This window comes from Gallinula chloropus, assembly GCF_964237585.1.
Source record: "Gallinula chloropus genome assembly, chromosome: 17".
NCBI classification, from domain to species: domain Eukaryota; kingdom Metazoa; phylum Chordata; class Aves; order Gruiformes; family Rallidae; genus Gallinula; species Gallinula chloropus.
Genome location: NC_140102.1, coordinates 14270142 through 14293586, shown reverse-complemented (window position 1 = coordinate 14293586; position 23445 = coordinate 14270142). Strand labels below are relative to the sequence as shown.

At 57.2% G+C, this 23445-nt stretch overlaps 1 protein-coding gene across 4 annotated transcripts in view; it reads right to left on the bottom strand.

The window, feature by feature from the left end:
- Positions 1-6000: 6000 nt before the first annotated feature.
- Positions 6001-23445, bottom strand: part of NF2 (NF2, moesin-ezrin-radixin like (MERLIN) tumor suppressor) — a 49402-nt gene continuing 31957 nt past the window's right edge. The window contains exons 14-17 of one of the 4 annotated variants that reach the window (XM_084271924.1): positions 18691-18821; positions 16745-16904; positions 14901-14945; positions 6001-7384 (exon numbers count right to left, since the gene is read on the bottom strand). In XM_084271924.1, the coding sequence (XP_084128050.1) occupies positions 14910-14945; positions 16745-16904; positions 18691-18821 (327 nt within the window). In that variant the 3' untranslated portion in view covers positions 6001-7384; positions 14901-14909. The remainder of the gene's footprint in view (positions 7385-14900; positions 14946-16744; positions 16905-18690; positions 18822-23445) is intronic. The other 3 variants (XM_084271925.1, XM_084271922.1, XM_084271923.1) reach the window with 3 other exon arrangements.

The following is a 23445-nucleotide window of genomic DNA, read 5'->3' as shown; positions in this document are numbered from 1 at the left end:
GCCCTGAGCCCTCAGCCCCACCACCCTCTTCCTCATGGGATGAAGGCTGGGACCTACAGCCCTCCTACCAGCACACCCCAGTGCAGCCTGTGCCCTGCAGCCCCCTTCTTTGCTTATTTTGGGGTGAGAAGCTCTGAATGAGTTTCCTGAGGTCTCGGCCCCTCACTGAGATGCTGGATGGGGTGGGGGCAGCAGCTGCCCCAAACCCTGGGGATTTTGGGTTAAAATGGGTGGTTTTCACACTCCCCACACCGCTGGATGCTGGAAACGTTCCTCTCCCTGGGTTTTGTTTGCCATTTCCAAGCCTCCCTCTATGTCCCTGGGGCTGGGGCCAGTCCTGCCAGTGGGTCCCTGCCACCGCTCCCCTCATCCCTTGATCCTCCCAGGAGGGTGGCAGCACCTCCCTGATGCTCACTGGCAGCACCCTAATTAGCTGATCCCGCTAATGAATCAGGAGGAGCGTGATCCAGGTCCGGTGGGTGGCGGTTGGTTTGCTCTCAGGAGTTCCCATTCCCACATCAACACCTTCCCTGCTCTCAGGAGGATGGGGGTGGTGGTGTGGGGGGAGGAATTTAGGGGAATGGAGCCCCCTTGGCACAGCCACAGTGCTGATTTATCTCTAATTTAACCTCCTCATCTCTTACCCAGCTGCTGCCTCTGCCCCCCTGGCAGGGCCAAGGGGCTGGCCCCCCGCCCCACAGAGACCCCCAAGCTGGTGTATCCTGACAGCTCCATTTCTCCAGGCGCTGCCGAGTCTCTGCCATGTCCCCCAGTTGAAGTTCCCAATTGTTCTTGAAGAGGAGAGAGGGAACCTGGCAGGGACAGGGTGGGGATGGATGGGGGTGGGGATGGGGATGGGATGGGGACAGACTGGGGATATGATGGGATGGGATGGGGATGGAGATGGAATGGGATGGGATGGGGATGGGGAGAGGACAGGATGGGGATGGGATGAGGGTGGATGGGATGGGATGGGAATGGATGGAATAGGGATGGGGGTGGGGAGGGGATGGGATGGGATGGGATGGGATGAAGGTGGATGGGATAGGGTGGAATGGGATCATAGAATCATAGAATCATAGAATTGTAGGGGTTGGAAGGGACCTCAAGAGATCATTGGGTCCAACCCCCCTGCCAAAGCAGCTCCCTAGGATGAATGGGATGGGATGGGATGGGATGGCATGGCATGGCAATGGGGATGGGGATGGGGATGGGGATGGGGATGGGGATGGGGATGGGGATGGGGATAGGAATAGAATGGGATGAGATAGGGTGGGATGGGGATGGGATAAGAGGGGATGGGACAGGGATGGCATGGCATGGGATGAGGTAGAATGTGATGGGATGGGATGGGATGGATGGGATAAGAATGCCTCAAAGGAATGGGAAAGCTCATGGGCATGGGGAAACCTGCCAGAGGTGGGGACAGGATGGTGCAAACCTGGTCTAGGTGCCCTGAAATCCCCCAGGACAAGCCCCTGGATAACTCACCCCTGGTGAGGATGCCGGGGTGGGGGTGGGGGGGTGGCCCCGGTGTCCTCCGGGATGTCACATCCCTCACGTTGAGCACAGGGAGGGGACGTGACTGGCCCAGGGTGGCCGTTGTGTCATTTTAAAGTCACCCTCTGGCACGGAGCCCTCGGAGGCGCCGGAGGCATCAATCTCCCGGGGCTGGTGCTGTCAGCTGGGTATTTAGTGAAATGTTTCTTAAACCAACGCTTGATGGAGGGAGAGGGGTGGCTGCAACACCAGCCCCAAGGTTATCCCTGCCCCCACGCTGCCTGCCAGCTCCCTGCCCTGCTGCTAAACCCGGGGGGGGTGGTGGTAACCCCCCCAGGGGGGTTTGGGAGCCGCTACCCAGCACGGGGTGCAGCAGTTTGGAGCATCACACCCGTGATGGAGGAAACGCTGGGTAAAGCTCCAGGCAGCAGGGAGGGAAAGGAGAGTGGGAAAGGCTTTGAGACACCACACCCCCCTCCCCCCCTCCCTTTAATTTGGGTTAGCAAGGAGGAAAACAGCCCCTCTGATGTCTGCTTAGGAGGCATTTTTCTATCTGAAAACTGGGAAAAATACAAATGGGCCCGTTCTCAGCATCCCTGGAAGTGGATGTGGTCCAGGATGCCGAGGGCAGCGGTGACGCCACTTGCTCTGGCCAGGAGATGGAGCAGGGAGGTGATGCTCAGGGGCTGCCCAGGACCTGCTTAAACTAGCACAGGGGGGATCCAGGTTTCTGAAAGGGGCACGCTGAGAGCTGCAGGGAGAGAAACACCTGCAGGAATGGTGTGTCTGTGACAGGCGCTGGAAGTGCCCGGGGTGGTGATACCGGCACAGTGACGCTCAGGCTGGAGGTCCCCAGCACAGGGATGCTCAGGCTGGCAGCAGGCAGCATCCCGGCTGGGCTGTGACAGTGCTGGGTGTCCCTGCAGCAGGTGACAGCAGCAGTGGGGTGGGAGGAGGTGATGGGAGTGGGACTGCTCCGGATCCTGCCCCCCGGTGCCCTGAGCAGCGGTGGCAGCAGGTGCTGAGGGAGGCCGGGAGGGGTGATGCTGCCCAAGGGGATAACGAGGGGAGGAAGAGTTAAGGGCAGGAGGAGGGGTGGGATCCCGGCTGAGGCAGCATCTCCTTCCCCAGGGCCATGTCCCCGTGTGCTGCTCGGCCCCTGCGCTCTCAGGGCAGCAGCTCCAGCATCTCCTGGTCCCAAGTGTGTTGTACAGTCCAAACCGCGTGGTCCTGTGACCCACCCCACACCCCCCCAGGTTCCGTTCCCTCCACGTGCTCCTGCACCCCACCATGTGGTGCTGCAGCCGGCTGCACCAACCCGCAGCATCCTGCATCCCCCCGCCGGGTCCCCATGGCCCCTCACCCATCTCCCCTCACCCAGCATCCCCCCGCCTGCCCCAAGCTGCCTCCAGCGACAGGGGAGCAGCCCCAGCTGCTCATGTCACAGCATCCAAACGTTATCCCCTCCCTGGTGCCCTGCCCCAGCGGCTGAGTGGGCAGCCCTGGTACCAGCCAGAGGGTTCGGCTCCGGGGCTGTGCCAATCCTTCCTCTCGTCACCTCCAGCCGTCACATCCCCGAATATTCGATGTGACACCTCAGGCTTCTCATCCAGCCTCGCTGTGGCTGTCCCAGGGGAGGTGCTGGGGCAGCGGGCGATGCACTGAGCTCGCCAGGTCTCTGTGTGTGCCATCCCCACAACCTGCCCCTCCTCTCCTCTCCTCTCCTCTCCTCTCCTCTCCTCTCCTCTCCTCTCCTCTCCTCTCCTCTCCTCTCCTCTCCTCTCCTCTCCTCTCCTCTCCTCTCCTCTCCTCTCCTCTCCTCTCCTCTCCTCTCCTCTCCTCTCCTCTCCTCTCCTCTCCTCTCCTCTCCTCTCCTCTCCTCTCCTTCCCCATGTCCCTTTTCCCCCTTTTCCCCCTGGAAGACAGAGTCCTGGGGAGAGGGAACGGTGGGGGACGCAGACGCAGCACTGTGCAGCCACCAGCCCAGGCTGGAGGTGATGGGTGAGGATGGATGGGGACAGTGTGGGGCTGGCAGCCATGGGACAAGGAAGGACTGAGGTCCCCATGTCCCCAGGACACTGTCCCTGAGGAGTGGCACCCCGGTCGGCTTTGCCCCCGCTGGGAGCTGCGTTTTACATCAACATCCTGCTACCCAGACCCAAACCATGTCAGAGCAGAACACCCATAGCTGCCCCCAGCTCCCCAGGGTGCCTGAGGGCAGGGATGGGGCACCCCATCAGCTGGACCCCAAATTCCCACCCTGGGCTGGGTGCCCATTGCCAGTGGGCAGAGGGTGACACCCCCCTGAGCTCTCTGCAGCCCTCAGGTGCTCTGGTGCCCCCCTCCCATGCTGTGCTGTGCCATGCTGGCTGTGCCATGCTGAGCTGTGCCAGTGCACACACAGTTCCCACACAAGCCCAGATGTGCAGGAGCCCCCCGAGACTCCCCCTGCCTATAAGTGAGCCAGCACCCCCTCTGCCCCTGCTGACCCCCAGCCCCGCTCTTCCCCCACCCCGAAGCACCCAGTGCTGGGGGCAGCACCCTGGGGACAGGGGGGCAGCAGGGAGTGCGGGGGGGGGGGGCGGGGGGGGGTGGGCAGCAGTCTGGGTGGGGAGAGGCCTTGGGCATTGCCAGACCCCCACACTGCGGGATGGACATCCCGACCAGCAGCCCACCCCTGCCTCAGTTTCCCCATCCACCTCTGGGCCACTAGCTCCCTGCTGCCAGCTGGGTTTTGGGGACAGGGACACTCATGTGAGCAAGAACTCACCCCCCAGCCCCCTCCACTGCCACCCCCAGTGTGAAAGTACAGGGAGAACCCTGCTGAAACACCCAGCTGCTGCCTTGGGTCGGCAAACCCCTGCAGCTTCCCCCCCAGGGCACTGGTGGCAGCGGGGACACGTTGGGACACTGACACAGAAACACCATATGATGGGTTGGGGTTGGTTTTATTTCCTTGGGCAAAGTCATCTCAAGCCCACAGATGCTGCCACCACTGCCACTGCCACCACTGCCACTGCCATCACTGCCATCCCTGCCACCACTGCCACTGCAACCACTGCCACTGCCACCACTGCCACCACCTCAGCTCTGACGGATTTAATTTTGCTAAAGAGGGAAAAAAAAAGTAACTGGGAATGAAATTTCCTCTGGAGGCAGAGGAACAGCCTGGTCGGGGGTGTGGGCACGGAGACGGCCCCAGCTTGTGTGTCCACAGCGCTGCCAGTGTGGGAGGCTGCAGGTGTGCAAAGCCACTGGGAGGCTGTGAGTGTGCAAGGCTGGGAGCAGTGGGGTGGGTGTGCTGTGCCATGAGTGTGCGACACCGCGTCCTGTCTGCATGCAGGGCTGCAGGAGTGCACTGCTGTGGGCATGAGGGGTTCTGGGGGTGTGGGGGGTTCTGGGGGTGTGGGGGGTTCTGTGGGCATGAGGGGTTCTGGGGTGTGGGGGGTTCTGGGGGTGTGGGGAGTTCTGGGGGGTGTGGGGAGTTCTGGGGGTGTGAGGGGTTCTGTGGGTGTGCAGGGTTCTGGAGGCATGTGGGGGTTCTGGGGGTGTGCAGTGGTCCCAGGGTGCATGGCCCCTGTGCCACTGCTCCCATCCCCATGGCCTGAGCTGGGAAAGGCCTTTCCAGTCTGGCTTCAGGACCGAACCCCCAGCTGGGGCTCAGCCCATCCCGTGTTATCTGCACGGTACGGGCAGCACTCCCACCCCACGCACGGGGAAATCGGGTCACCCTCCACTTCCCAGCATCCCCGAAACCTCCCCTGGTCCCTCATCAGCATCCCTTTGCCAAACCCCAAGCCCACTCCCACCAGCCCTGCTCAAGACAAGAAGGGGGTCACCAACACCCCCCCATCCCACCCCACCCCACCCGCTGGCACTCGCCAGGAGCCGCATGAAACATCTCTGGGGCTCTGCTGCGGGTGAGCAGACAAACAGGCGCATCCAGCACCGAGCAACAGGAGCAGCAGCGGGGTGGGGGTCCCCAGGAGCAGCCCCCCCCTGGGTTGGGTCTCACCCAGCCTCTGCCATGTCTGGCACCGGGTGGTGCTTTGGTGAAGCCCCACGGGCAGCCCCGGCTCCGGGCCGGCAGCTCAGCCGGATCCCCAGCTCCCCAAAGGGGTTTTATCCGCAATTAATTAAAAAATTGAGGTCAATGCAGCGCAGTGTTTATTTATTCCAGGCATGCCGAGCTCCAGCAGAGCCCGGGGGATGCCAAACACGGGGCTCAGCCCCCCCCACACCCCCCCTTTGAGACCACCCCACCAAACCCCGGGTGGGAAAAGGGGACCCTGCTGCGAGCGGGGCCAGAGGATCCCTGAGGGAGTGGGTGACCCCGAAGCAGTGGGGAGGGGGAAGGCACCCCAGCCCCGCGGGGAGCAGCCGGAGGGATCCCAGGGCCGCAGACGTGCTTCCCATGAAAGCCTCCCCTGCCTGGAGCTGCGGCAGCGCAGGGCTCCGTGAGGTTTTTCCCCGAGTTAAAAAAAAAAAGAGAAGAGCAAATCCTGGCTCCCCGGCCTCAGTGCTCTGAATGTTTATTAAAAGGAACGAGCAAAGGGTCCCTCTTCCCATCACAGCATTCCGGGGGGGCTGGGGGGGGGGACGACACTGGCTGTGCCTGGCCCCAGCCACCCCAATCGCAGCCACGTGTGGGGAGTCGCTGCGAGGCCGAGAGGCTTCAGGATGTGATGTCCAACCCGCTGAGCCCCGGGCTGAACCTCTGCTGACTCCGGGGCAGGTACAGTTGGGGGAAGGAGGAATTGGGGGTCCCGAGAGGATGCAGGGGCTGCCCGGGGAAGCACCATCTCCATTACAGGGAGCTGGAAGGGAGGTTTCCTCCAGAGCCTGCCTGGATCAGCAGGGAAGAGCCCGGGCAGGATTTGGGCTGGAGGCAGGGAAAGGCCAGGGCAGCCCCTGTGAGGGGTGGGACCTGTGGGTGAAGGCACCTGCATACGGCCAGGCAGGAGGCGGGGACAGGGGGACAGAGGCAGCCCCGGCTCAGCCCCGAGGCACTGGGGGGGACACAGAGCTGTGGGGACACACAGGAGCTGGGGGGGACACCCCCCCCTCACCGTGTTAGGGGGATGTGGGACCCGGGCAGCCCTCCCTGAGCCCCCAGCCCCCTGCCAGCCTCAAGTCACAGTGTGCAGGAAAGAAAAGGTCTCGTTTGGTTGGCACTAGCTGTGTTCTGCTGCTCCTTATCCCTCGCAGAGAGGAGGAGGAAGAGGAGGAGGAGACCTTCCTCCCCACCTTCTCTCCCCAAAGAAGCAGGACCGAGGTGCCTGCAGCCGCTGCAATCCCGCTCCCACCTCTGCCGGGCGCTGGGAGAGGAGCTGGCGCGACGGCCCCTGATTTACAGCACTCCACTGGAACATGCTCTGGGTTCCTAATGGCGCTCCGGGGCTGGCACCGCTGCCCGCAGGAGGCGGCAGCCGGAGGCACGGACGGCATCCCTGCCACGGACACCCTTCGGCACGGCCCTTCGCCGGCTGCCAAGGCCGGGGGGGCACGACAGCAGCCCCGACCCTGGCACCACGGGGAAGCCCGGAGCGCCGAGCCAAAACGAGGAGAAAAAAGGCAGGAAAAGGAAGGAAAAGAAGAGGGGTGGGGGGAGGACGAGTGGACACTAAGCTAGAGAACATCACACAGTCTGTGGGTAGCCGGGCGCTGAGTCCGTTGGTGTACGGAGGCTGGCAGCGCCCTTTGGGAGCCGGAGGGGGATGCTCGGCTCCCCAGCCCCGGTTGGGGCACATGGGGCCCGAGGGGAGAGGCTCCAGCTGGAGGGGGAGCCGGCTGTCAGGCAGCAGCGGTGCGGAGCGGAGCGGCCGGTCGCTTCCTAGAGCTCCTCGAAGAAGGCCACGCGGGACTTGGTGCTCTGGAGGGTGAGCTGCAAGAGAGCAGAGGGTGGCTGAGGGGGGACGGCGCTGACCACCCCCCTTCCCGCAAAGCACCCAGCCGGGAGGGCATGGGACCAAGCAGGAGGGAGCTGCTGGCTTGATCCATGCCCAATGCAGGCGGTTTCCCTCCCAAAACCCGAGGGAAGGCGGAAGCAGGGGCGGCGTGCACGGCCTCAGCAGCTGAGCCCAGGGACCCCAAGCACAGCCCCAAGGCCAAGCACAGGGCGGGAGGGGGAACTGGCCAGGCTGGGGGAGCACGCCCTTGCCACCGTCCCCCCAAGCGAGGGTGCGCAGGGACCACCGATCCCATCACCGTAATCGCAGCGTGGTGGTGGGTTTCAGCTGGTGGGGCATCCAGGGAGCAGGGACCAAAGGTGTGACTCCAGGGGCAGTGCTGACACGTGCTCCCACCTTTCCCTGCCCCAGCGGCGGGAGGACACAAAGCTGGAGGAGAAACATCCTCCAGCCGCTGAGGACAGAGGGAGAACCGCGCTCCTCTCCCAGCCCACAGCTCCTCCAAGGTGTCTGCTCCAGTCAGGAACCTCTGTCCCCAGTGAGGGACCACCCTTGGCCCCATGCTCACACCTAAACCCCTGCGGTGGGATGACCAGGGACAAGGCGCTGGGCTGTGTCCTTGGAGCCAAAAGCTTAGAAACCCAGCCCAAAGAAGCAGCTTTTGGCTGTGCTAGGAAGGCTGGCTGAAATGTAACACCCAGGGAGGGGCCACGAGCCCATTTTCTAACGGGCCAAAGGAGGGATGAAGGAAACATCCTCAGCAGCACCGGAGAAATCCCAGTATCCACCGAGAAGCCCCCGAGGGAGCACAGCAGGACAAGGGCCACCTTCCCCCCAGACGCTGACTCTTGGCCAGCGTTGGCCAGTGTGGCTGGCTAATTGCAAAGGCTTCGTGGCTGGCTAATTGCAAAGGCTTCATGGCTGGCTAATTGCAAGGGCTTCCTTTCAGCAGGATTAAGCTGCGGGCCCTTCCGCCGGGGACGCCGGTTTTGCTGAAACAGGAATCCTGTGCTCCTGTTGGAGCGAGTTAAGCTCCAGCCGGAGCTGCCAAGTGCTCCCCCCCTCCCTGCACCCCCCCACGGCCTTTCCTTGGTGATTCCTTCCCAGCTCTAATGCCGTTCTGGGAAAAAAAATGTATCTGTATTGCAGAGGAAATTTCTGCAGGGGCTTAATGCCCTTTGCTGGCAGCATCTCTTGGGCCCGGCTGGCAATCCTCCTCCTCTTCCCCAGCATCCCCTCCGGAGCTGGATGGAGGGTGGATGAGACAGGACTGGGGCTCCGTGTGCTACAGGGAGTTCTTTGCCTCTCTTTAAGGTTGGAGGGGAGAAAGGGGAGGAGGGGGCAGCTCCAGCACCCTGTCAGCCCCACCAGCCGCCTCGGTGCAGGCTTCGTTTTGGCTCTTCCAGCAGAAATCCCACCTGTGATCCCAAACAGACACCCAGCTAGGTCACAGGCCGGGTTAAACCTGAATGGGCACCATGGCATCACCCTTCCCTTGGAGACTCTCACCTCAGGCTTTCAGCCATGAGCTTCAAAGGTTCCCTGAGCTCCTCACCACTGCTCGTTTTACCTAGGCTGGGAAACTGAGGCAGGGGACAAGCAGCCCAACTGAGCCCAGGGGACAAGCCTACAGGGAACAAAGATAGGTCTTGACAAGACGGTGTCCTGCAGAGAGGTGTGAGTGCTGCATTTCCCAGAGCACTGTGCCCCACTGCTCAGCAGCACTGGCCAGATTTGAGTGGCTGAAAGGCAAAAGCACAGGAGTTTCGACAGCGACATGACCAGCACCCCTGCTGCTGCCCTTGCTCACGCCGTGTGGAGGCACCACCCCATCTCCCATCACCCCATGTTACGCTCTGGCTGTTTCCAAGAAAGCCAGAGGCTTGTGCTGGCTGCTGGGCAGGAGGATTTCTCCCTGTCCAGAAGGATGTGTCCCCACCCAGGCTCTCCCTGAAGAGCAGTCTCTTGCCATCCTTGCTGCCCAGTGACCCGGAGGGCATAAGAAAAGCAGCATCACACCAGCGGGTTATCGCCCAGCCCACAGCAGTAGCTTCAGCAGAGGAGGGGACCGGCACAGAATTGCAGGATCCCAGAATCCCAGGAGTTGGAAGGGATCTCCAGAGCTCATCAGGTCCAACCCCCTGCCAAAGCAGGGTCCCTAGGACAGGGCACACAGGTCGGCATCCAGATGGGTCTGGAATCTCCCCAGAGATGGAGACTCCACACCCCCTGGGCAGCCTGTCCCAGGGCTCCCTCACCCTTACAGCCACTTGAGGCTGCTCTCCCTGCACCGTCCCATCCGGCAGCCATCCGTGGGCCCTCCCACACCGGGAACAGGGACTGCCCAGCAGCTCTCAGGCAGCTGCCTCCACACATCCGATTACAGGCAGGCGCGTGAATAAACGGAGAGGAAATTACGATTGCTCTTGACTGCGCCTTGACTCTCCAGCACCGATGCTCCGCCGTGCCCAGAGAGAAAACTCTCTCCCCTCTCTCATTTTTTTTTCCTTTCCCTTTTATTCCTGTTTTCCTCACAGCTGGGGGGTTGCAGGCAGGGCTACCTTCACCCTCAGGTGAGAGGCAACAGGAGAGCTCCACTGCAGGGAGTTTTCCTCCTTTTCTTCTTCATACCAGGACATGAAAGTGGGGAGGAGGAGGAGAGCAGCTGGGGAGGAGAGCACAACCTTGCTCCAGCCTCTCCCCTCCCTGCCAGGGGAAAGCCCTGAGGTGACCTCCAGCACCTCTGCAAACTCTCCATACCCTCTGCCTATCCTCTTTGCCCGGCTGGGCAAGGAGAAATACATATATATATAGATATATCCCTGCCCCCCCCCCCCCCCCCCCCCGTAGCATGGCATTGTGCAGGCAAGGCAGAGTGATTAAGAGCGAGTTACATTCTCGTCAGCGCAGAGAGAGGGGAAAAAAAATTGATTTACAAGCAGTATTATGATAATCTGCTTCCTGCAGGAGGGAGGGTGGGCTCCTCACTGCACTCCCCGAGCCAGCACAGAGAATTGAGAGGGAGAGGGAGGGAGCGCAATTAAACGGCCAGAGCTCAAACGACTCGAGATATGAGGAAGGGAAGAGTCCTGCTCGCCGCATTCCTGCGCTGGGGTTCCTCTGAGCTCTGCTTTTACCCAGGGCTGCGGGCCTGATCTGATTTAAGAGAACCAAAGGAAAGCAACCCAATAAGCCCCTCACAGGCGAGCACATTTCCAAGCAGCTAACCCAATAACGCAGGCACAGAACTCTGCCGGCGGGGCAAACCGAATAGAGAGAAACCACCCAGGCTCCCAGCAAACCCACTGGAGTTGGGGTCCTCCCCACGCACTGCAGATGGGGCACGGGCAGGAGAAGGGGGCTGAAAATCACATCGACCTTCCCCCACCCTCCTCGGGCCCGAGGAATGAGGAAAGGTTTTAAAGTCTCTCATTTCCTTGCCGTTGTCTTGTTTATCCTGCAGCCTGGCCAGGTTGGGGGAGAGGACCCACGCCGCCCCCAGTGGTATCACCTCTCCCCACGCCACGCCGGGGATGTTTGCCGGCTGCTGGGAAGGGAGATGTGTGGTCCCCGCTACATCAGTACCCAGGCGTTGCCAACACTAAATCCTCTTTATTTCCTCACTCCCCTGAACGTCCTTCTCCATCCCCAAATCTCCACCCCCACTGGCCAGGTGGACCTTTCAATTCCCACGTTTACTTTTCAAGCCCAAAGCTCGCTTCTGTCTCCCTCTCCCCACCCCTCGCTGTTTCTCTCTTACTCCCACGCTGCCGTTTATTCTCTCCCAAGCACAACTTTCCCCCCCAGCCTCCAAGGCTTTGATGAGGGTGTTTAAAAGAGAGAAGATGACGCTCCATTTGAAGGAAACGCTTTTCAAAGGCTGCCACAAAAATAGCTGATAGGCCTGACGTTTCCTAGTTTCCTTTCGCTCCTTGTAAACAAGGAAAGGAGGCTGCCGTGTCCCAGTTTAGCTGCCAGGGAGTTTCACTTCCCAGCCTGGAGGAGAACCAGGGCAGGAAGAAACCGAATTGAGCAGGGCTGTGGCCTTGCACACACAGGGACGTGTGGGCAAGACCCACGTGGGATGCGCTTCCATCTCCTCCTGCGCTCAGGAGATTCGTGGCTGGAGGTGGCTAGAGCTGCTCTGCTCACTGGCATCTCCCCGCTCTCACCAGCATCCCAGCCAGGTGCCAGGCAGGGCAAGGAGTTGGCAGCCTTGCTCATCTTTCCTCTCTGCCCTCACCAGTCCTGAAGGGATGGGAAATGCTGGTGCTGCTCCTCCTGGGAAGTCCCTCGCTGGTTGAGCGGTCACTCCATAGCATGAAGCCTTCTCCTCTCCTGGTGGGAGTGGATTACACAGCGATGTCACGGCGATGCTCCAGTTGTGAGACTGAGGAGTCTGGGCTGCCAGAGGATGCAGGGAAAGGATGGATCCACTGCAGGCTGCTTGGCCTGCTCTGTGCCCCTCAGTGTCCTCCTCACACCCTCCCCAGAGCAAAGGATTTCTTGTGCTGGGTCCCTCCCTCTATGGGATGAAGCTCTGGGGGCACAGTAACATCCTCCTTCCCTGACACAGGCACGGCTCTCCAGCCCCCAGCAAACCACGAGAGCAAAGCAGGGGAGACTGCAGGTCCCACAGGGGAGAGGTGAAGAAGGGGGTCCCCAGGAGACCTCCCCAACATTTGGTGAAGTCCTCGAGGGGCACAGTTCAGTCATCCCTAGCCAGGCGCAGATGGAAAGTGGGTGGAGAAGCTGTCTGCCCCAGTGCAGCCTCCCAGAAACCTTCGGCCTGTCCAGATGATGAAGCAGCCTCATGACATTCGGTGATGGCACAGCAGCTTCGTATCTGCATCGTGAGAGACTGAGGTGGCAGCGCCTGTCGCTCACTCCCAGTGTCCTCATGATGCTGCAGAGGACAGACCACAGCAGAAGGTGAGAGGAGTGATAACAAGCAGAAGTCCACTCTGCGTGGTCCCACTTCACCCCTCTGTGCCTGGCAGCCAGGTGCTGCTCATCGCCTAAACCTGGAGGAGACGATGCTGTGCCCAAAGGAAGGTGGCAGGACATGGCTCTACCTGGCCTGATGGCACAAGAAGCCCCAACCAGCCAACTCATGACAAACAAGCAGATTTGAAGTACCTTATCCAAACCCCAAGTGCCTCCATGATATGGAAAACTCCTGTGTTACCCAAATTGAGGTCAACGCCGCATCACAACCAGGATCAGTCAGGAGAAAAGTCCAAGAGTGCTGTCACCCCACCATCGATGTCCGCACCAGTCCCAGCACTGGAGCCCCAGAGACACTTTGCATCCAAGAAAAAGCCTGGAGCTTCCCAAGAGCTTGGCAGGGAAAGGCCAAGCCTGCCTGCCGAAGGACCCGAGCGGGGCTCAAGGACAAAGCCGCTTGTCTGGGAACGGGCGTGGAGATTTGCTCCTTGTCTGGATACTTCAAAGGGCTTAAATCACAGTAAATAAGCATGACTGTGCAAGAAGAGAGCGAGTGGAATGAAAGACCCAATTGTGTTTTAGAGCAGCAGCCTGTCCTGGGAGCCTTCCTACACTGGAGGATACGAGGAAGAAGTAGGTTTTTCTGTCTTCTCCTACGGCCGAAGTGGCAAAACCTCTGGAAGCCGAGGCAGCTGCTGTCAGGAGCGCCAGCCCAGGGCAGAGAGCGCTACGGAGAAGGGAAATCAGTTTCTAGATGAGGTGCTTGTGCTGTGCCCACAGAGCCCATAAAAATGGATTAGCATGTTAACCACGTAATTAAACATGAAAAACTTAGCAGGCGTCTTCAAAGGCAGGCGAGGAACCCCAGAGGTCACACCGCAGCGCGCGCTGTGCATCTGGTTTAATTACGGGGGCTCCTCCCAGGCACCGGCTCTCTCCTGGCTGCTGGATAACTCTATTCACAAGTCGCCAGGGCTTCGCTTCACCTCCTCTCGCTGCGGCTGCAAGTGGATTTCGCCCCAGTTTCACCCATCACAGACTTCCTCAAGCCAGCTGGGTAGGACAGCGTGTTTCAACCAGCCTGCCCCAGATGTCTTCCCCCCCCCCCACCCCGAGGTCAACCAGACCTGCAGGGTCACTCCTGTTCTCTTCATCCGTTTCCCAAGGAAATGCTTAATGACAAGAGGCCCCTCATGGGACAACCCCAGAGCACAGCTGGCACAAAACCCTGACCTGCCTGACTTTGGGCACTGACTGCATCTTGGAAAGGACTGGTCCGTTCAAGAATGGCACAACCCCGCGCTAACCACTTCTGGGTACCAGCCAGGGACAAGTCAGCATCTAAAGCATCCTTCTGCCTCCACTACAGAGCCCCGGGGGTGCTGAGAAATTGCTCCCCAGCTGGCTGTCCGTGTCTGCCATGCAGGCAAGGCTCTTCCTCGGAGCAACCTGTAGGAAAAGCCTTTTCCAAAGGTGCTCCCCACCAGGTTTGTCACCCGCCTTCGTGGGAGATGCTAACCACAGCACCCGTGACGCTTCTTCCCTTAGCACTACCACTCAAACCCGCTAAACCCAGCCGAGGAAAGAGCAAAATAAAAACAGTGTCCCCAAAGCTGTCCTCCAGAAGGAAAGAGTCACAGAGGAGCACACACACACACACAGAGCCCTTGGGAAAGCCGGCTCCTGAAGGAAGAGACATGGCGTTAAGAGAGCAGGAGTCACGGGCGTGCTGAAGGAGGCAGGGGACAGGCAGAGGCATCACAGGCAGGATGGAGAGCGGCTCCGACAGCCAGCGTCCCCAGGCGTGACGGGGACCAGCGGCACCGCCTCCCCGCACCACCCCAGCGCCAGCCTTGCCCCAGAGCTACCTGCAGACACCAGCTGTCCTCAGCCGTCTGCTGTAGGTTCCTGCGACACGCCGCCGCGGATCACGCCGCCGCGTGCCGCCCCGCTCCAAGAGGGAGGCGTGCATTTTTAGCCTGCTGTGACAGTTTTGGCAGCCAAGAGCTGATGGGGTTTGTTTGGGGGTTTGTTGATGCGGGTTGGTGATTTTTTTTCCTGCAGCAAACAAGGGGGATGGTCCCAGCTTCCTTCATTAAAGGAATCTTCAAAGGCCACCCTGCACCTCCAATAGATCCCCAGCCAGTGGCAGCAGAGCAAAACGAGGCGTGTTTAATTATTTAAGCACCTACGCCCGCACTCCCCCACTGATGCTGCCAACTCAACTTCTGCCAAGAAAAGACACTTCCCAGCACGGAGGATCTGGTGTGAAAATGGAACGCAGAGAGGCTGCGAACGGCGCTGAGGGTGCGAGAGCCGGGCAGGACACCTGCCTGGGATGTGCTGCACGGCTTCGCCGCCAGGACGGGCAGGGTGCTGCACTGCGGTGAGCCCGGGTCTCACCGGCACCAGTGGAGAGCATTGTTGGGGTGGCAGCGATGGGAGCCGGCTGGAGCGGGGCACGCTGCAGGCAAGCTCATGCAGGGGTTAGTGTTACAGCCAGCGATCCCATCGCCCCGCGCGGAGTACCTTGGAATAACCTACTTTGAAGTCTCAAATGCAGATAGGTCTTCTGCCCTGGGCTTGAGGCTAAACCAGCAAAATAAAATCAACAACAACAACAACAACAACAACAGGATAATCCTCTGTGATATGGGTAATGTCATTTCTGCAATGGGTACAGCCTGCCCGGAGCGCCGCAGCGATCGGCAGCTTCCAGGAGGGGCAGAGGGTTGATATTACCCAAGTGTCACTAAACTGCCACCCTCCTTTTCATTTCCACTGCCTCCATTCTCCTTCCCATCCCGACTGCAGAGACAAAAAGCTCTCCTGACCTCAGGGTGGCAGGAACAGAAGTGGTCTGTAATTTCATTTGGATGTGCTCCACTAATAGACTGTGATTTGAAAACCTCCGCTCCTCCGTGGGAGCAGCAGGAGCTGGGCAGCCTGGGCCTCTCCTGAAGGGAGAGGACGGGACAGGACTCCTGCTTTAAAGGAACAAAGACTGACCGCACAGTCCCAATTACAGTGATGAGCCCTGACAGACAGCAAAATGATTGCCCAGCCACCTTCTTTAAGTGAGACAAATGGGACCGTCGGCTCTCTATGAACTCATCTCAAAAGCTCCTGTCAGAAGTGAAAATTTAGCATTTTCCATTTAAAGTGAGGACTCTGAGCACAGAGACAGAACCTAACAAAACCTACTGGGAGCAGAAATGTCTTCAGATTCCAGAATGACAAAAGGGTCTGTGAAGATTTTTATATTCTCTGCTCTGGAGGGACAGGAACCCGAATAGCTCGGGGCTAGCACGGGGAAACTGGGCAGGGAGACCTGCCAGATTCATTTTCCTGCCCCAGTTCCACGATGATCAACTCCCAGCTGTGGAAGGCAGCACCAACCGATATTTTCAAACCCTTCCAGATGTAACACTCAGCCAGGAGCAGTAAATCAATAAGGATTTGTTTTGAAAACCTCAAGTTTGGGTTTAAAACCTGAACATGCATCCCATGTCATGAAGCCTTCCAAGCCTTTCACAGGGATGGAAAGCCCAGGTAAAAAAACCTCTGCAGGTGGTTGGAGCTGACTGCTACATCCCAGCACACTGATGATGGATGTAGCCCCAGCCCCACGTTATGCTGAGCCCAGCTGGGAGAACAGCAGAGACATGGAGTGAAAAGAGAAAAGGATGGGATGGAAAAGTAAAGAAGGGGCTTTTAGTTTGGCCTTTCAGGTGTGACTCCCAAGCAAGCAGACCTAACTTTTTGGCCATGTTATTCATCCCATCTGCATTTCTAGAGGCAGGTGGCTCCAGGGTCCACAGCACAGGGAGCAGACACCTCACACCCACCCTGCTCACGACAAGACTCTGCTGTTAGTATTTGAAGCTGCACTACAGCGGGTTACTGGAGAACAGATCAAAAGGGAGGGTGAGGATTTTGGCTTTTCCTGCTGAGAGCCCATACATCAGGAGTGGTTTTGCCCCTGATTATTCACCAGATGAGCCCAACGCTGCTTCCTTGTGATACCTGTAGGGAATGGTTGCAACAGGCAGGTAGGGCTTTTCCTGTTCCCGGGGTCTCTAGGGTAGCAGATCCCTCCTAACAGCATCCCTGATAGTTTTTGTTAAGGTTCAGCAAGACCTTCAGACCTTGAGACCTTTGCACCCCCACACACAAGAGGTTTGGCCGTGGCAAGTATAAGCCAGGAGCCACCAGAAGCCAAAATTCTCTGCACCCCGGTTCAAAGCTAAGCAGCTGGGGAAGGAAGCCTAGATCAAACAATTTTATTATAACAACTTGTGCAAAAGTTCAACCAAACAGAAAGGTTATTTAGCTGCTGTTTTGAAAGGATTTCATCAGGCAAGATACAAACTGGAGCCCTCCGATACCTTTTTAATAGTGTTGTGCTTGCTGTTGCCTCGGCTGGCATTCTCGTTGTGCAATATATCCAGAGCTGTCTCCCTCTCCTTCAGCTTCAGCGCCTCAATTTCTGTCTTCAGCTCGTTCAGCTGCTCCTGCAGGTGCTTGCTCTTCTCCATGTACTCCACCCTGGCACACACCAAAACACAAATGTCCTGGGTTAGTGCAGGATGCGGTGACATGAGACCACGGCAGCCGGTATCGGATCTGTAACCGAAACCCACCCCCTCCCCACCACCACCCCATGCTACCTCCATCATTTCTAGTGTGTGGAACCAACAGCATCAGCCTACAGCATGCAGTGAACTCCTCTGAGCAATGATGTGCTCGTTATTAGGAGGACCCAGGCAGCTGACCCAAGAACACCACCGTGTTATGTTACTATAAAAAGAGACAAACGCAAGCCCAAGGTGCTGGGGGGTGTTTGTAAGTCCCCCCCCATTTCTGTGTGAAGCTACACCACGCTGTCAGTTAGTGTTCCATGGTTTCAGGCTATGAGAGAGAGGCTTACACAGCACTACTCTCTCTCAAACCCAGTTCACAAACTGAAAGCCCCAAATTCTTCCAGGAAGGAAGGACCCTGATGTACTGACTTCTCATGTTTCAGAGGGATTTAGCTTGGAAACCGTGTGGGAGCAAGCACTGCTCCCAAAACATCAGGTATCTTTTAGATACACAGCATCCCTGGGAGAGAAAAAGGTCTCCCAAAATAAGAAGGAAAGGAAAAAAAAACCCCAACAAACCCAGCCCTGACTGTGTTCTGCAACGAAGCATCGGCTGGAGAGGAAAGAAAAAAGAAAATAAAACTAAAATAACCACACCGTGCCAGCACTGTGCTTGTGATCAAACACCAAGGCCCAGGCACAAGTACCAGCAGACTAACAAGAACCTTTTCAGAATGCCAAAATCTGTGGTGAGGTTTATCTCAGCACCCAAGGAAGGCAAACAGTCCCAGAGAAGCCAGCGAAAGCATGTTAACTGCTTTCAGCATTTGGCAGAGCAGAGCTTTCCCTGCTTAGGAGAGAGGGATGACCTAGTTAGCAACCTGGGGACAGAACCAGGAATTATCCTGTTATTTTCGGCTTCTATCTTTTTCCTTCTGGCTTTAGGAGAAGTTTTGAACCTCTGTCTCTAGCAGAGCGCTCTGTTATTTCCTACATGGGAGAGGGTGCTTGGCAGAGGCAGAATAAACCAGCCTCTGGGATCCAAGGGTGTTTCATTCCAGCCCTGGGCAGCTTTGGCCAGAGTGTTATGGCAGAGCCCTGTTAGCTTTGATCTGCCACCCAATCAATGAACAAAGCACGTTATTGCTACAGAGATTAAAATCTGATCTGCTTTGATTTCTGCTAAATTTGTAATTTTGAAGGCTACACTCACACCCTCAGGAAAACACAAGATCAAAGCCCATAATCACATCCAAACTTGCTTGTGCGCAGTTTTTATATATAAACATGACACAGATTCCAAGAGAAAGGGGTTAAAGCCCCAACGTGGGGCCTCAGCACAGCTCCAGCCACCTTCTGGCAGTCTGGAGTTGCTGCAAACACACAAGGGCCAGTCTGGAATAGCTCAATGCACACTGTCCTGAAACCCTTCTACCAGCATGGACAATTCCAGCCGGGTCAACCACATGGAGAAGAAGCAACTGGAGCAGGGCTCAGCGTCCTTAAATTCACCATAGAGACAGATCTGCAACGTTAGGTGCCCACCCAGGTCAACCAGCAGCTACATCACGTTCTGGGCAGAGCAACTACCAACTTAGTAAACAGCACCCCAAAACACTTCACTGCCTTTCACCCCACACTCTCCTGCAACATGAAAGTCACGTTTCAGCCCCGGCATAATTCCTCCCACTGCAACTGAGGCACAAACCCCCCTCCCCAGCCCTGGCCCTGACTGGACACATGCCACGTACTTCTCTTTCTCAATTTCCATTGAGAGTCTCTTCATGTCTGTATCCTTGAAGTCGAAGGAAAGGCTTTCACTGATGAGGTTGAAGCTTGGCAGGTCGGTCGGCAGCGCGGTCGTACTTGAGTTCATGGACTGCTAAAGAGAGGGAGTACAAATTAATCACTTTTGGCTGCACAAGTGTTCCGATAGCAAATGTTCTGTGACACAGAGGTAAAGCCAGAGCAACACCTACAAGACGCTTTGCAGAGCATTACAAGATGCTACCTGCTAATGCTGCGAGGTCCTGATCAGCTACTCACACAGGGAACAGTGTGTCCTCGGGTACTCTACCTTCCAGCAGCTCTTCTCCTTCGCAGGGGGAGAGGGAGGAGGCACCTGTATCCCTGAGGCAATGCTACTCACCACCTGGCTTCTCTGAACCAGCCTCAAACTTCCTGGAGAGTGAATTGTGAGGCACTTTATTCAGCTTGGTGATCTTTTAACACAGCAATCCAAAGCACTGTGGAAGTGGAGCAGCAAACCAGCCTGGCATCCCAAGCACCAGAGCAGCCTGAAGATCCCCGTGCTGCACTCCCTCTTTGCTCTTCAGTTCAGAGCTACTGCTCCTCTGGGACCTGGCTCTTTGTGGTAGTGAACAGGAGACAAAACACTACCTGCCTTCAGAATCTATTGCCAAAACTTCGTAGAATCCAGGTTTTATCACTGCTGTGCCACTTAAAACAATGCCAGGTAGAAGCTGCCTCCTGGGAGGCATCTGACAGCTATTTAACGTTAAATCAAGTCTAAAAAGCGCGAGCTGTGAACAGGGGCAATGCAAGACCTTGTATGACAGCAGAGTCCTGCTCTGCACTGCTCCCCAACCTGTGAGCAAAGAGCAATGTAACCCCAAGGATTAACTTGGGACACGGTTTCAGTAAGGTCCAGGGAGATGCACCAAGAGATTTTTCTCTTTGCAGTAATTTACTGTTCCAAGGATTTAGGAACTACTGCCAGATTGGGTTGGAACTGCAGAGATAACATAAGGAACCACTCTTATCACACCTGAGCGAGGATTTGGGACCTTCCTCCTCCGGCAAAACGCTCTGATAGCTGCCACCGACATACTGCCAGTCCCACAGGTTTTATCTTCCCTAAAAAAATAACCAATGGCCCTTCTCTCAATCAAAAAATCCTGCCACACCTCTAATAAAAGGGCTTGTTACCAGCAGAGGAAAGGCATCCTGCCTCAAACCATCACTCTGCTCTTGCAGTATGCGAGATGAAGCCGCAAGGAGTGGCACACGTCAAGGGTGGCACAGCGGCTGCAGATGGCTGCGCTCGTGGATCTGAGTCAGAACTGCTGCCAGCATGCTTAGCCCTCAGTTTGAACACAAGAAATCCAGCCCAGCATCCAAAAGGTCACCCAGCTCTCTGCTAGATGCTCCTTCTTGCTCTAAGGGATTCCTGTAACGAAAACAACATGCCCAAACGAGCTGGGGCTGGGGGATGGCAGGACGTGGTGCTGTGGAGACAGGCTGCTCTGGCAACGCACGCCAAAAGCTGGTGGGATGGTTCTAGGGCACTGCCCCCCCTCCAAACAAGATCTCGAGTTTCACCTAGCTCATTCTTTCTTCTTTTCCCTCTTTCTTCTACCTGGGATACTCCAGGGATCATTTGCAGTTAGCTCTGCTTCAACAAGAACTGCCAGCGCCGGGGTGGTGACAGATTTACTCCACACAATAACCTGCCTCTTCCCTCACAGTCAGCCTGGAATTCACAAACAGCCCAAGATCATTCCCCTCTTGCTCTTCGCTGGGCCAGCCTGTGAGGGATGGCATGGCACCTACCCTGTGGAGAGAAGCTGTGAACCAGGAACACAGACACCTGAAGCTGTGCTGCTCGGGCTGGCTGGGGCGTTACTGGGAAGTTATTGACTGGTGCAGCAAGACAAGTGTATTCGTTACCCTCCCCCTCTGTGCTCACAGAACACAGCCACATTAATTCTGGAGAGGGACAGTGCTTAAATTCCAGTCTCAAAGGGAAAGGGACAGGTCTGCCAAAGCACTCCACTGATTTAAATACTCACATCCCATTGACATTCAGGTCCCTTCCCTCTCCAGCACACAGGTGCTCCAAAAGCCCTTCCCCTGTGAGGTCCTACCATCTCTGCTGGGCAGGGGAGCCGGGCCCATCGGAACCAACTCCTGGCCTTCAAACAGCCTTCAGCCTTTTTTTCCCACCATAAGCTCGTTGGGGTTTGTTGTTTGGGGTTTTTAAAAGACAAAAGAACCTGCAGCCCAAACAGCACAGGAATTTCAGCTGTGCCAATCATTAAGTCCAGGTGCCGATTTGTCAGGGTTACTATAGCCACCTCCTCAACCCCCCTCAGCGCCACCACTGACAGGAGCAACCAAAAAATTCAGTGGAGCAGAGAGCAGCAACAGTGAAGAAGACTAAGGAAAGGGCAAAGTAAGAGCTGAGGGGTTGCAGAGGCATGGGCTTAGCATGCAGAGCCAAGGACTTCCCTCCCATCTTCAGCAGCCCTGGACAGGACTCACACAGGATGCAGAGATTTTTGAATCCAGGGGCCGTGGGTGTCAGTGGGACACAGGATTGTAAAGGGGACAGGGACCTTTTTCTCCCTTACATGTTGTCTCACCTGCAACAAGCTGCATAACCCCGTTATGGTGTTAAAGTGATCTCCTGCTGTGAACAGAGGCAAACCCCACGCTGACAAGAGCGAGACAGGCGACATGGAGGAAGCACAGAGCAAGTCATGTCATGGGGCTTCCCCTGTGAGGAGAGCTCCTGTTGCTGCCACTGCCTTAACTTCACTGCTGAAGCATTTGGGCAAGGCCAGGATGGCCACTTCCTTCTTGGAGAGGATCAGAGCTGACCGCCTTTAGTCTTGCCGTGAGCGGTACCTGAAGGGCAATGAAGGAGGTGAAGAACCGCTGCCAAGTCAGTAAAGAATGAATTGTTCTCCCGGCCCTGACGGCCTGAGACTCAGATTCACATCGTCTTTCTCATGCATCACCTACCAGTCCCATTGCAAAAGCAGCCTGGGCTTCAAGGACTAAAAAGACACCGAAAGAAGATTTAAAGAAGCACGATGGGAGCCTGGAAAGTTCCAAGAGAAAAGAAAAAAAATCAACGTAACTGTTCCTTGCCTTTTCTGTAACACATCCATCCTCTGCCCCTTCCTCTCCTGCTCCTGCTCCCCAGAGGGAAGCCCTGTCAGGGGATGACACAGCACAAGTACTGGGACCACAGAAAAGAACAAGCTCAGCGTTACAACCTCATTAAGGAAGAGAGCAGCTGGAATCCTGCACCGTTCGGCAGAGCTGCCGTTCACCTGAGGGACACGAGTTTCCCAAAAGCAGCTTTCAAAACTGCCTCGTCCCTCAGGCCACCCTGGGCTTATTCCCTCCCTTGGGCTGCGCCTGCCTGCCGTGTGCTGGCAGGGGAGGCAGGCTCACCATAATCAAGCTCTTTGAAGTGGGGCACAGCAACAGGATCTCAGCCCATCTCAGCCCTCTCTCAGCCCAAACACACACATGGCACAGCGACCAGAGAGGCCACAGGGGAAGGGAGAAGCGAGGCAGGCGTTACAGGGGACAGAGGAGCCCAGCAAGGTGTTGTCACCTGGGTATGGGCACAATGGCCACACTTTCATCCTCCTCCTGACCTTGGAGAACAAGAGCCATGGAGTCTGTGTGCTGTCAGTGCTCCTCCCAGGGCTAGGAGAGGGGCAGGAGGAGCGGCAGCTGCGTGAGAGGACCCTGCCTCCTAACTGGGGAGGGAAAATGCATGTCCCCTTCCCTCCTGGCACCGAGAGCTGTGGCAGGGAGACCAGTGCTCTGCGGGGAAGGGGAAGGACGCAGCCCATGTGTCTGGAGGAGAGGTGGATTGCCTCCAGGCAGATGCAGCTGGGGGGGTGGAGCTGAGCTCCACAAACCCAGACACCATTCCCACTAATGAGGCTTTAACTCCGCAGGCAGGAACGCAGTCACACGGCTGCCCACCGGCACCGACACCGGCACCAACACCAGCACCGACACCGCACGGGGATTTACGCAGGAGCACTCGCTAGCCAGAGGTTCTGCCCCTGAGACTGAGGATGGGCACAGTGAGATGAAGGAACAGGGGTGTTTAAGCACTGCCCAAACATTGACACCGATGCAGCCACGCAGCAGAGTTTCAGCAAGGACACTCAACCCTGTGTACAGGTCACAGCCAGAACTGAAGGAACCTGGTGACTGTACAATATGAGGAGTTGAAAAGGGAGGGTTTACAAAGCACCATGTCCCATGGCTAAGAGCACCTGGCCATTTTCCAACACTGTTTCCATGTATTTTTGCAGAGAACCGGGATGAAAAGTTAATACTTCTCAAACCCTCTTCAATCTATTCTGTCAAAGTTTCCAGGGGACAGGGGATGGGGGGGGGAGAAGAAACCTGCAGGTACAAATTAAAACTTCAGTGCTGGGAGGGTCGATAAGTCCCCTGTACGTCTGTTGAGTCTGTTCCTGAAGCTGTCGAGCTCTTCCCCCTGTGCCCCTCAGGACAGCGAGGCAGCCGAGCCCGCAGCGCTGTGGCAGGTGTGAGCTGCAGGGACTGAGCTCTTGATGGGTTCTACAGACCCTGCAGCACAATTAGAGAAGTTGAGAAAAGGAACTGCCAGACGGATCGGAGAGATGGTCATTTAGTCTGGTGCTTCAGTCCCCAGCAGCAACCGGGACCAGATGCTTCAGAGGAAGGTGTGAAATCCTCTTAATGGG